This window comes from Scyliorhinus canicula, chromosome 6 (assembly GCF_902713615.1).
Source record: "Scyliorhinus canicula chromosome 6, sScyCan1.1, whole genome shotgun sequence".
In the NCBI taxonomy this organism is placed as follows: domain Eukaryota; kingdom Metazoa; phylum Chordata; class Chondrichthyes; order Carcharhiniformes; family Scyliorhinidae; genus Scyliorhinus; species Scyliorhinus canicula.
This window is the reverse complement of record NC_052151.1, coordinates 11,130,966-11,145,188: the sequence shown is the minus strand read 5'-3', so window position 1 is coordinate 11,145,188 and position 14,223 is coordinate 11,130,966. Positions and strand designations below refer to the sequence as shown.

The window sequence follows — 14,223 nt, the reverse complement described above, 5'->3', positions numbered from 1 at the left end:
GGGAGAGGGCAGCGGAGGGGGAGAGGGCAATGGAGGAGGAGAGAGCGAGGGAGGGGGAGAGGGTGGCGGATGTGAGGGTGACGGAGCGAGACGATGAGGACGCGAGGGTGACGGAGCGAGACGAGGAGGACGCGAGGGTGACGGAGCGAGACGAGGAGGACGCGAGGGTGACGGAGCGAGACGAGGAGGACGCGAGGGTGACGGAGCGAGACGAGGGGGACGCGAGGGTTGCGGAGCGAGACGAGGAGGTCGCGAGGGTGACGGAGGACGCGAGGGTGACGGAGCGAGACGAGGAGGACACGAGGGTGGCGGAGCGAGACGAGGAGGACACGAGGGTGGCGGAGCGAGACGAGGAGGACGCGAGGGTGGCGGAGCGAGACGAGGAGGTCGCGAGGGTGGCGGAGCGAGACGAGGAGGACGCGAGGGTGGCGGAGCGAGACGAGGTGGACGCGAGGGTGGCGGAGCGAGACGAGGAGGACGCGAGGGTGGCGGAGCGAGACGAGGAGGACGCGAGGGTGGCGGTGCGAGACGAGGTGGACGCGAGGGTGGCGGAGCGAGACGAGAAGGACGCGAGGGTGGCGGAGCGAGACGAGGAGGACGCGAGGGTGGCGGTGCGAGACGAGGAGGACGCGAGGGTGGCGGAGCGAGACGAGGAGGTCGCGAAGGTGGCGGAGCAAGACGAGGAGGTCGCGAAGGTGGCGGAGCGAGACGAGGAGGTCGCGAGGGTGGCGGAGCGAGACGAGGAGGTCGCGAGGGTGGCGGAGCGAGACGAGGAGGTCGCGAGGGTGGCGGAGCGAGACGAGGAGGTCGCGAGGGTGGCGGAGCGAGACGAGGAGGTCGCGAGGGTGGCGGAGCGAGACGAGGAGGCCGCGAGGGTGGCGGAGCGAGACGAGGTGGTCGCGAGGGTGGTGGAGCGAGACGAGGTGGTCGCGAGGGTGGCAGAGCGAGACGAGGTCGCGAGGGTGGCGGAGCGAGACGAGGAGAGGGTGGTGGAACGAGAGGAGGAGGAAAAGGAGAGGAACAAAGGTCACGGTGAAGGTCTGTCAGCAGAGGCAGACCGAGAAATTGGATACAGGAAAGAGGTCAAACTGCAGCCGCCGTCTGGCATAAAATGGGAGCTGCTGACTGAGTCCAGGCTTCAGGCTGGTGGAGAGGCTGAGCTCCCAGTGCTATTCCCTGGCCATGTGAGCCCAGAGAGTTGCTGCCAGTTGGTGTGTGAGCTTCTGAAACATGTCCTGTACCAGAGGCAGCAGCTCCCACTTCCATATCAACAACTAGCTTTCTTCAGTAGAAGCGACTCTGGAATGGTGAGTAAAACCACACCAGGAATATTGTTGTAATAATCTTTATTGGTGTCACAAGTAAGCTTACATTAACACTGCAATGAAGTTACTGTGAAAAGCCCCTAATCGCCACATTCTGGCGCCTGTTCGTGTTCATGGAGGGAGAATTCAGAATGTCCAATTCACCTAACAAGCATGTATTTTGGGACTTATGTGAGGAAACCGGATCACCCGGAGGAAACCCAAGTAGACACGGGGAGAATGTACAAACGCCGCACAGACAGTGACCCAAGCCGGATTCTATTTCACTAAGAAATAGAATCTGGAAGAGACCAGTTGCTTAATCAAGTTTTCTGTGCCTACGAAAAATATGATGGTGATCTGATTGTGGCCTTAACTCGTTTCCTACAAGTAATCTCCAAAAAATCTGTCAGCCTTGAATGTGTTCAATGCAGCAGCCTGTAATGTTCTCTGCATAACTACTCTCTGAGAGAAGAAATTCCTCATCTTCTTAAATTGAAGATCCTCCTAGTTGTGCCTCCTAGTTATAACTTCCCTCATGAGAGGAAGATTGGCAAAGGAAGCCTCGATGATGGGAGTTTTTCTGGGCTACTTTTTTTGAGCAGTGAGGATTATTTGTACTACGGTTGATGAATTAACTGCACTGACAATCATTAACGGATAATATGTAATTGGGATCACGGAGACCTGGCTCCAGGGTGACCAAGGATAGGAACTCCATGTGCAGGGGTATTCAATATAAAGGAAAGGGAAGTGTAGTAGCATTGCTGGTTAAAGAGGATATTAACACGATAGTAAGACAGGACATTAGCCTGGATGATGTGAAATCTATATGGGTGGAGCTGCGGAACACCAAAGGCCAAAAAACGTTAGTTGGAATTGTGCGCAGACCACCAAGCAGTAGTTGTGAAATTGGGTGAGGAAATTAGAGCTGTAAGGGTACAGCAGTTATTATTGGTAGCTTCAATCTGTATAACGATTGGGCTAATCATACTGGCAGCAATGCAATGGAGGAGGATTTCCTGGGATGTGTAAGGGGTGGTTTTCTCGACCCCAATATGTTGAGGAACCAACTAGAGAACAGACCATCCTAGATTGGGCAATGAGCGACGATTAGTTTGCAACTTTGTGGTGCAAGATCCTCTAGTGACCATAATGTGGAAGATGGAGAGTGACGTAGTTAAGTCTGAGACTAGGGTCCTGAACTTAATGCTAACTTTGATGGTATGAGACGTACATTGGCTAGGATAAGCTGGCAAAACATACTGATGGGGTTGACGGTGGATAGGCAATGGCAGACATTTAAAGAATATATGGATGAACTTCAACAATTGTACATCCCTGCCTGGCGCAAGAGTAAGATGGGGAAGGTGGCTCAACCATGGCTAACAAGGGACATTGCGGATAGTGTTAAAGCCAAAGAGGAGACATATAAATTGGCCAGAAGAAGCAGCAAGCCTGAGGACTTGGATAAATTTTAAATTCAGCAGAGGAGGACAAAGAGTTTAATTCGGAAGGGAAAATAGAATCTGACTTGCAGAAAGCATAAAAACTGACAGAATCAGGTGAATTCCAATGAACAAATACTTTGGGTCTGTCTTCAGTAAGGAGGACACAAATAACAAATAATACTAGGGGACAGAGGATCTAACATGAAGGAGAACTGAAGGAAATACTTATTAGTCAGGAAATTGATGGGATTAAAACCCGATAAGTGCCCATGGTCTGATGCTCTGCATCCCAGAGTAAGGAAGTGACCCTGGCAATAGTGGACGCCCGATGATCATTTCCCAGCATTCTATATACTCTGGAAGAGTTTCAGTCAGTTGGAAGGTAGCTAATGTAACCCCACTTTGTAAAAAAAGGAGGGCGGGAGTAAACGGAGAATTATAGACCGGTTAGCCTGACATTGGTGGTGGGGAAAATGCTGGAGTCAATTATTATGGATGAAATAATTGAGCATTTGGAAAGCGTGGGACAGGATCGGTCCAAGTCAGCCTGGATTCACTAAAGGAAAATCATGCTTGATAAATCTGGAATTTATTTGAGGATGTGACCTATAGAGTGGACAAGGGTGAACCAGTGGATGTTGTGTACGTGGCTTTCAACAGTCCCTCACAAGAGATTAGTGAGCAAAGTTAAAGCTCATGGTATTGGGGATAATGTATTGACGTGGATAGAGAACTGGTTGGCAGAGAGTGGGAATAAACGGGTCCTTTTCAGAGTGGCCGGCGGTGACTAGTGGGGTACCGCAGGGTTCAATGCTGATACCCCAGCTGTTCACAATATACATTAATGATTTAGACAAAGGAATTGCAAACAATATCCCCAAATCTGCAGATGACACTAAGCTGGGTGGCAGTATGTGATGTGAGGAGGATGCAAAGAGGCTGCAGGGTGATGTGGACAGGCTGGCTGAGTGGGAAAAAATTGGCAAATGCAATAAAATGTGTGTAAATGTGAGATTATCCACTTTGGTGACAAAAACAGGAAGGCAGATTATTATCTGAATGGTGGCAGTTTAGGAAAAGGCGAAGTGCAATGAGACCTGGGTATCATGGTGGAAGTCGCTGAAGGTTGGCATGCAGGTGGTGAGGAAAGCTAATGGCATGCTGGCCTTCATAGCCAGAGGATTTGAGTGTAGGAGTAGGGATGTCTTGCTGCAGTTATACAGGGCCTTGGTCAGGCCACACCTTGAGTATTGTGGGCAGTTTTGGTCCCCCAGTTTGAGGAAGGACATTCTTGCTATTGAGGGTGTCCAGCGAAGGTTCACCAGACTAATTCCCGGGATGGCAGGACTGACATATGGAGAAAGACTGGATCGCGACTGGGCTTGTACTGACTGGAGTTTAGAAGAATGAGAGGAGATCTCATAGAAATATATAAAATCCTGATGGGACTGGACAGGCTAGATTCGGGAAGAATGTTCCTGATGTTGGAGACGTCCAGAATTAGGGGTCACAGCCCCTGAATAAGGGGTAAGCCATTCAGGACTGAGATGAAGAAGAACTTCTCTCAGAGAGTTGTGAACTTATGGAATTCTCTACCACAGAAAGCTGTTGGGGCCAGTTCGTTGGATATATTCAAGAGGGAGCTGGACGTGGCCCTTGTGGCTAAAGGGATCAAGGGGTATGGAGCGAAAGTGGGAGTGGGATACTGAATTTGCCATGATCAGCCATGGCCATATTGAATGGTGGTGCAGGCTCAAAGGCCCGAATGGCCTACTCCTGCACCTATTTTATTTGTTTTGGCACCCACCAGAGATTAGGCTGTACTGGACTTGGTGTTGTGCTGTGGTCGGTTAGCTCAGTTGGCTAGACGGCTGGTTGATGATGCGGAGCAATGCTGACAACACTGGTTCAATTCCCGTACCGGTTGATGTTATTCATGAAGGCTCCGCCTTCTCGACCTTGGCCTCTCGCCTTTGACGTGGTGACCCTCAAGTTAAATCTTCACCAGCCAACTCTCTCAAAGGGGAGAGCAGCTCCTCTGAGACTGTGGCTACATTTACATTGTGCAACAAGATAGGATTAATTATTGATCACACGAAGGTGCTCCTAGTTGGCAGTATGATTGAATTGGCAGTATTGGCAGTATAATATGGTTGAAATTCACATTCAGTTTGAGGCAGGGAGGGGTGGATCCAAGAGTCATGTTTTAAACTTAAATAAGGGAAACTATGGGGCGTGAAGACAAAGCTAGCTAAAGTGAGCTTGCCAATTAAGTGAAGGGATGGATCATGAGAGATGCAGTGGCAGATGTTGAAGGAGACATTTCAGCATGTCTCCGTCCAAAGATGTGTACATTAGGTGGGGTTAGGGTGGAAGATTGGCCGAGCTAGGGTGCTCTTTCAGACTCGATGGGCCAAATGGCCTCCTGCACTGCAGGGATGCTATGGTTTTCTGATACTTGGGAAAGGTACATTGCAGTGAGAAAGGAAGATTTGAGGGGAAAGATGCACCATTCGTGGCTGACTAAAGAATTTAAAGATAGTATCAAATTGAAAGAAAGATTTTCTCATTCTGCACAGAGGAGTGGCAGGTGGAAAGCTCAAACAAAATGTAATGAACAGCAAAGAATGAAAGATGAATAAGGAGGGAGAGGTTTCAGTATGATATAAAGCTAGCTAGAAATATCTAACCCACCACCACCCGTGAGCAGCACGGTAGCATAGTGGTTAGCACTGTGGCTTCACAGCTCCAGGGTCTCAGGTTCGATTCCCGGCTGGGTCACTGTCTGTGCGGAGTCTGCACGTTCTCCTCGTGTCTGTGGGTTTCCTCCGGGTGCTCTGGTTTCCTCCCACAGTCCAAAGACATGCAGGGTAGGTGGATTGGCATGCTAAATTTCCCTTTGTGACCAAAAAATGGTTAGGAAGGGTAATTGGGATACAGGGATAGGGGTGGAAGTAAGGGCTTAAGTGGGTCGGTGCAGACTCGATGGGCAGAATGGCCACCTCCTGTGCTGTATGTTCTATGTTTAACACAACCCGACCTGGCAGTTCTCCTCTTTTTTATTTTTCCAATTAAGGGGCAATTTAGCGTGGCCAATCCACCTAGCCTGCACATCTTTGGGTTGTGGGAGTGAGAACAACGCAGACATGGGGAGAATGTGCAAACTCCACATGGACAGTGACTCGGGGCCGGGATCAAACCCAGGTCCTCGGTGCCGTGAGGCAACAGTGCAACCACTAGGCCATTGTGCCGCCCCTTAATGTTCCATCTTGCCCTCAGCAAGTTCAATGCTGGAGTGTAGTTAAACTACAGAACAAATGGGAATCTGTTCAACATGCACCCAATGCAGGCCAGATCCAAGGTTGTCCCATTCCCTGTCAGTGAACTGCAGTGTGCAGATAAATGCTTGCGCTGCGCACACTTGGAGGCTGAGCTCCAATCTATCATCAACACCTTCACCAAGGTGTATGAGAGCATGAACCTTGAGAAAGGTCCTTCACCAAACTGCCCATGTCACACCTCACTGCCCCACTGGTTATCAAATTCCACCATGAGGGCTTAGACAATGTGGACCACCTTTCATAGCTTTGGAGCCTACTGTCAACAAGGGCAGAAATAGATGATGAGTTTCAACACCACCTTCAGCGTGCCTTTGGTCACCTGAGGAAGAGTCTGTTTTAAGAACAGGACCTCAGACCCTACAGAACAGTGGTGACACCCACCCTTCCATATGGCTCAGAGACTTAAACTATGTACAGGAACCTCAAAACCCTGGAAAAGTACCACCAGCAATGCCTCAGAAAGATCCTACAAATCCATTGGAAGGTCAGGTGCACCAATGTCCGTGTTCTTGCTCAAATTAAGCATCCCCAATATTGGCCATGTTCAATCAGTCCCGCTGGGCGGGCCACATTGTCCACATACCTGACACGAGATGCCCGAAACAAGCACTCTACTCGGAGCTTCGGCACGGGAAGCAAGCCCCCAGGAGGTCAGAGGAAATGCTTCAATGACACCCTCAAAACCTCCTTGAAAAAGTGCAGCACCCCCAACAACACTTGGGAATCTCTGGCCCAAGACTGTCCCTGTGGCAGTAAAGCATCCGGGAAGGAGCTGAGCACCTCGAGTTTCATCGTCGAGAACAAGCTGAAGTAAAGTGTTGACAGCGAAAGGACCGCATGGCAATCCGGGCATCAGACCCAAACACTCCCCTAACCACTGTCTGCCCCACCTGTGACAGAGACTGTAGGACACACATTGGACCCACTCACCTGAGAAGTCATTCTTAGTGTGGAGCAAGTCCCAGAGAGACTGCCCAAGAAGAAGAGATGCATTTATGGTCATCTTTCAAAATTCTATAAACTCTGGAAAAATTTGTGCTGATTGGAAGATGGCAAATGTTAGCCCACTTGTTTAATAAAGGAAGGAGAGATAAAATAGGGAATGTCAGAAATCTGGGAAATGCTAGAATCTATAATGAACAATGTGAGAACAGGACACTGAGAAAATAATGATGTCATTGGGCAGAGCCAACATGGATTTATGAAAGGGAAATCATGTTTAACAAACCTTTTTGGAGTTTTGTGAGGGTGTAACAAGCAGATAGAAAAGGTGGAACCAGTAGATGTGGTATATTTAGATTTTCAAAGACCTTTTGAAGGTCCCCCATGAAGTTAAATAAACTTGGTTTGTTCTCACTGGAACGACGGCGGTTGAGGGGCGACCTGATAGAGGTCGACAAAATTATGAGGGGCATAGACAGAGTGGATAGTCAGAGATTTTTCCCAGGGTAGAGGGGTCAATTACTAGGGGGCATAGGTTTAAGGTGGGAGGGGCAAGGTTTAGAGGAGATGTACGAGGCAAGTTTTTTTACACAGGGTAGTGGGTGACTGGAACTCGCTGTCGGAGGAGGTGGTGGAAGCAGGTACAATAGTGACTTTTAAGGGGCATCTTGACAAATACATGAATAGGATGGGGCTAGAGGAATACGGACCCCCCGGAAGTGGAGAAGATTTTAGTTTAGACAGGCAGCATGGTTGGTGCAGGCTTGGAGGGCCGAAGGGCCTGTTCCTGTCCTGTAGTTTTCTTTGTTGTTAGTAGATAAAATTAGAAGATAATATACTGGCATAGATTGAGAAAGCAGAGTAGGATTAAATGGGTCATTTTCATGTTGGCAGGCGGTGACTAATGGGGTCCTGCAAGGATCGGAGCCTGGGCCCCAGCTTTTCACCGTCTATATCAATTATTTGAATGAGGCATGGTAGCACAGTGGTTCGCACTGTTGCTTCACAGCTCCAGGGTCCCAGGTTCAATTCCCGGCTTGGGTCACTGTCTGTGCAGAGTCTGCACGTTCTCCCTGTGTCTGTGTGGGTTTCCTCTGGTTGCACCGGTTTCCTCCCACAAGTTCAGAAAGACGTGCTGGTAGATCATTTGGACATTCTGAATTCTCCCTCTGTGACCCGATCAGGCGCCGGAATGTGGTGAATGGGGGCTTTTCACAGTAACTTCATTGCAGTGTTAATGTAAGCCTACTTGTGACAATAACGATTATTATTATTAGTACTTCCAAGTTTGTCAGCCACACACAGCCATATGGGAGTGAGAGTTGTGCGGAGGATGCAAAGGCACCTCCAAAGAGATTTGGAGAGGCAAAGCGAGTGGGCAGTAATTGGGAGATGGAATACAATGTGGAGAAATGTGAGGCAATAGGAAGAACAGGGAGTAGAGGCAGAAAAACCTCTGGATGTGCACCTTAAGTGCTGCTTAAGTGCAGGACCAAGTGCTGGAAAATGCGGCGAGGCAGAGTGGCTCATTTTTCAGCCGGTGCAGGCACAATGGGCAAAGTGGCCACCTTGTGCTATAAAAGGTGGTATAAAACTTCCTAAATTTGCTAAATATATGAAATGGAGGGATGTGGGGTAGCGGGTGGGACATTAATTGTTGCTCGGACAAAGCATGGATACAATTGGCCATTTTCTGTGCTGTTGTGATTCTCTGACATGACTCTATGATCATCACGCAGCACAAATGCTTCACAGCTCTGGGGTCTCAGGTTCGATTCCCAGCTTGGGTCACTGTCTGTGTGGAGTCTGCACGTTCTCCAAGTGTCTGCTTGGGTTTCCTCCAGGTGCTCCGGTTTCCTCCCACAGTCCAAAGATGTGCAGGTTGGGTGGATTGGCCATGCTAAATTGCCCTTAGGGTCCAAATTGCCCTTAGTGTTAGGTGGGGTTACTGGGTTATGGGGATAGGGTGGAGGTATGGGCTTGGGTAGGGTGCTCTTTCCAAGAGCCGGTGCAGACTTGATGGGCTGAATGGCCTCCTTCTGCACTGTAAATTCTATGAATCAAGGGCTTTTTTAAAAATAAATTTAGATCACCCAATTATTTTTTCCAATTAAGGGGCAATTTAGCATGGCCAATCCACCTACTCTGCACATTTTTGGGTTGTGGGGGCGAAACCCACGCAGACACGTGGCGAATGTGCAAACTCCACATGGACAATGACCCAGAGCCGGGATCGAACCTGGGACCTCAGCGCCGTGAGGCAGCTGTGCTAACCACTAGGCCACCGTGCTGCCCTATGATTCCAGGGCTGACACTTGTTGTGTTATGTAATTTGGAATAACACAAGCTGCCACTTGATGCAGTTTTGAGTAAAAGATGCTCCAGACTTTGAAGTGAGTTCAATGTCTTTTATTGAACTATTAGCACAGTTCTCAAAGAGTTCAACTCTCTGCGAATCTAAATGTAGTAACTCAGTCTGACTGAACCAGCCTTGCTCTAAGCCACGTGCTGGAGTGTGATGCTGAGGATGCACCCTGTCACACTCTCTGTAGATGTTTGTCTGTGGAAAGAGGCGGGGTGTGAGTGCCTCATCCCTCTTGTAGTGCGATACCACCCCTGAGTGTCCTGACTGCTCATTGGTGTGTCCTATTCTATGTGTTCATTAGCTGAATGTTTGCATATCATGACATCTCACCTTTTTTTAATGTTTTGTTGGTGTATGTGAATGTATTTACATGTGAATGAGTCTGTCTAACGTGACTGACGGAGGACAACAGAACAGAGCAAACAAAACAAACGTTCACAAGTCCAGTCTCTGAGGCTTGCGTCTGATCCTGGCTGACCGCCGGAGAGGTGGCGGAGGGGACGACGGCGCCTTGGCAGGCGGGATGGAAGCCTGACTGGTGGCCTTGTGGTGCGAGGTATCTGGAGATGGCAATTCAACATATGGAAATGCAGGAGAAAGTGGTTCCAGGTTGGGCAGGTGTATGGCTGGAAGCGTCGTCTGCAGGTTCTTCTTTATCAGGAGTTGAGCTGGCGACATGCCAGTGGACAGCGGGGTTGCTCTGTACGCAAGCAGCGCGAGGTAGATGTCAGAAGCAGAGTCTGCAGCCTTGCAGATGAGCTGTTTCACAATGTGCACCCCTTTCTCGACTTTTCCATTGGACTGCGGATAGTGTGGACTGGAGGTGACATGCTGAAAATTGTACAACCTGGCAAACGTGGACCATTCTTGACTGCTAAAGCACAAGCCTTGTCGCTCATGACAGTGATTGGGATGCCATGCCTTGAGAATGTCTCCTTACAGGCTTTGATGACGGTGCGAGAGGTGAGGTCTGGGAGCTTCAGCACTTCGTGGTAATTCGAATAATAGTCGACGATCAATGCGTAGTCGCGACCATTTGCATGAAAGAGGTCGATGCCAACCTTGGACCACGGAGTGGTCACTATGTCATGCTGTTGGAGTGTCTCCTTGCTCTGCGCTGGCTGGAATCGCTGACAGGTAGCACCGTTCAGGACCATGTTCGTGATGTCCTGGCTGATGCCGGGCCAGTAGACTGCTTGCTGGGCTCTGCGTCTGCACTTCCCGATGCCCAGATGTCCCTCATGAATCTGGCGCAGCACCAAGCTCTGGAGACTGAGTGGAATCACAATCCTGTCCAGCTTGAGGAGGATACCATCAATCACCGTCAGGTCATCCTTCACATTGTAAAATTGTGGACACTGCCCTTTCTGCCAGCCATTAGTGAGGTTGTGGATGACGCGCTGCGTTGGGTTATGGGGTTACTGGGTTATGGGGATAGGGTGGAGTTGTTGACCTTGGGTAGGGTGCTCTTTCCAAGAGCCGGTGCAGACTTGATGGGCTGAATGGCCTCCTTCTGCACTGTAAATTCTATGAAACTATAAGAGGGGGCCTTTGGCTGTCTCATCATGGATACGAACTACCTTCTCATCTATCGCCGGGAGAGTGCTAGCACACAGCTGCACCTGCGATTCGATGTGCTGGATGATCTCCAGTGGTTCACTGGGCGAGGTGACGGAGCGGGACAATGTATCAGCGATGATGAGCTCCTTGCCAGGTGTGCACATTAAGTTGAAGTCATACCTCCTATGTTTAAGGATTCTCTGCAACCGAGGCGTCATGTCGTTCAGGTCCTTGTGGATGATGTGGACCAGAGGCCTATGATCCATCTTTTTTTTTTTTTTTTTTTTTTTTTTGAAGTTTTTTATTTAACACAAATTTGTAACAGTTACAAAGCGAAAAATGGCCCTGTGCAAAGAGCCTTAACATAGTGAAAACGAACAGTGGGAAAGAATAAACATGTTAATAAATGTTGAAACCAAAAATCCTTCCATACGGCACTTTCCCTGCCAGCTCTGTTTACCCATGCCACACGTGTTCAACTACTCTAAGCTAACGTGGCCCTAACCCTCTTCTCCCACCCCCCCCCCCACCCCCCCCCCCCCCCGGCCTGGTCTCCCCTACTCCCCCAGGCCTGGCCTGCCAGGTCAGCCCTGCGCTTGGCCCTAGCCCGCCCCGCCCCCCCTCCGATCTCCCTGGTGCCCCCTGACCTACGCTAGTCACACTGACCCCTGCCCTTGGCGCCTACCTGTCTCCCGTCCCAGCGCTCAGGCCCTCCCCCCACCCACCAGGGACCCATTAACCTAATTGTGTCCCACCGAGCCCTTTCAAGTCCCGTGACTAGCCCCTAGCCCATCCCCCCATCAGAGGCCCCGATCTCGCACCAGAAGGTACCACGCACAGGCCCCCCCCCTCCCCCCCCATTGCGATCCCCCCAAAGGGCCCTAAACAGTGCGCCCTCCAGCCCCCACTCTCTGTCCAGGCTGAAAACAATCTTAGATAAAACATTACAGTACAGGATAGTTTAACAAACCGCCGCCACACAAAATGTCTGAAAGCCCCGAGTCCTTTAGTTCCAGTCCAGCTTCTTTTTCTTAGTAAAAGTCCTAATCAGAGCAACTTTAAGTTAACAGGCCGCCGCCACTGTACAGCACTGAAAGAACTCAGTGCCCATTAGTTCAAGTCCAGCTTCTTGTCTTTAATAAAGGTCCAAACCTGTTCTGGTGTCTCAAAGTAGTAGTGGAGTTCCTCAAACGTAACCCAAAGCTTTGCAGGATATAGCATTCCAAACCTCACCTCCTTTTTGTAGAGGGCTGCCTTTACCTTGATGAATCCTGCACGCCTCTTGGCCAGCTCCGTTCCCAAGTCCTGGTAAATGCGCACCTCGCAGTTCTCCCATCTGCTGCTCCTCTCCGCCTTGGCCCATCGCAGCACACGTTCCCTGTCAGCAAGCCGGTGAAAGCGGACCACCAAGGCCCTCGGTCGGTCGCCCGCCCTGGGCTTCCTTGCGGGGGCTCTATGTGCCCCATCCAACTCCAGGGGTTGAGGGAAGGCCTCCGGTCCCATCAGCGCCTCAAACATACCCGTCACGTATGCGCCCACATCCGACCCTCGCAGCCCTCGGGGAGGCCAACGATTCTTAAATTCTGCCTCCTGGCTCTGTTCCCCAGCTCTTCAAGCTGCTCCTGCATCCTCCTCTGACGGGCGTTCAGCTCCTCCACCTCGTGCTCCAGCTCCGTTACCGTTCCCTCCTGACTGGAGAGCTTCGCCTCGACCTCCCTGAGCGCCTTCCCTTGGGCCGCCTGTGTCTCGACCATTCGGTCCATCACCGCTCTCATCGGGTCCAGCGTGTCCCTCCTCAGCTCGGCGAAGCAGTTCTTGAAGAACTCCATCTGCTCCTCCCTTGGCCAGTGAGCCTCCGCTCCCCGGTCCCCGCCGTCCGCCATGCTTGGCCGCCCGGCCTGGGTTCCCCGCTGCTCCCGCTTCGATCCTTCCCGCTCCACTCGACCGCTTCTGGTCCAGCTGCCCATACCCCGGGAAGAAAGCCTCTTCCCTGTCGTCTCCTCCACCGATTCAGGCTGCCAGGTCCCTAAAAAGTCCGTAGACAAAGGTCCGTTTGCCCATCTCGGGCGGGAGCGGTCCGACCTGCGACCTGCCTCCTCGAGGGCGCCACCGGAAGTCGCCTATGATCCATCTTGACAGTGAATGTCGGCAGGCCGTAGACATAATCATGACTTTTTTTTTCTAAATTTAGAGTACCCAATTATTTTATCCAATTAAGGGGCAATTTAGCATGGCCAATCCACCTATCCTGCACATCTTTTGGGTTGCGGGGGTGAAACCCACGCAGACACGGGGAGAATGTGCAAACTCCATACAGACAGTGACCCAGAGCCGGGTTTCGAACCCGGGTCCTCAGCGCCGTAGGCAGCAATGCTAACCACTGTGCCACCGTGCTGCCCCTATAATCATGACATTTGAGGATGCCGGTGAGAAGATTCGAGCTCTCCTTCTCAATCTGTGCATATCTGGTTTCAGTAGGCGTCATCGCCCTTGATGTGTAGGCTACTGGGGCCCAGGATGAGGTGTCATCTCGTTGAAGCAACACCGCACCAATGCCATCCTGACTCGCATCTGTGAATATCTTTGTCTCCGGGTCGAAGAATGCCAGGACTGGTGCAGTGGTGAGCTTGGCTTTCAGCTCCAGCCACTCTCTGGTGTGCTGCCTTCCACTCAAAGGCAGTTGACCTTTTCACCAGGTTGCGTAGGGCTGTGGTGTGTGTGGCCCTGTTTGGAATAAACTTGCCCAGGAAATTGACCGTACCCAAGAAGCGCAGCACTGCCCTTTTGTCCTGGTCCGGGACCTTCATCACCTCGATGGCCTTGATTTTGCCTGTGTCCGGGCCCACACCATGCTGTGAGATCTAGTCGCTTAGGAACTTGAGCATCGATGAGCCAAAACAACATTTGGACCTGTTTATCTTTAGGCCATTGGCATGTACACAGCGGAATACCTTCTGGAGACGGGGGACATGTTCTTCAGGGGTCGTGGACCATATGATGTCGTCCACATACACACGAACCTCTTCAATGCCTTCCATCACCTGCTCCATGATGCAATGGAATATCTCCGATGCTGAGATGATGCCAAATGGCATGCGATTGCAGCAGTATCTGCCAAAAGGCGTGTTGAAGGTGCAGAACCTTTCAGCTGGATTTGCCAAACTCCCTGTGATGCATCCCATTTGGTGAAGAAACGCGCGTGTGCCATCTCACTTGTGAGTTCCTCCCGCTTCGGAGTGGAGTAGTGTTCCCGCATGATA

At 50.8% G+C, this 14,223-nt stretch overlaps 1 protein-coding gene across 1 annotated transcript in view; it reads left to right on the top strand.

Annotated features, from left to right (window-relative positions):
• Nucleotides 1-14,223, top strand: part of LOC119966924 (MAD2L1 binding protein) — a 32,520-nt gene that overhangs the window by 1,109 nt on the left and 17,188 nt on the right. The window contains exon 2 of the mRNA XM_038798882.1: nucleotides 107-1,307. Coding sequence (XP_038654810.1) covers nucleotides 107-1,307 — 1,201 coding nt within the window. The remainder of the gene's footprint in view (nucleotides 1-106; nucleotides 1,308-14,223) is intronic.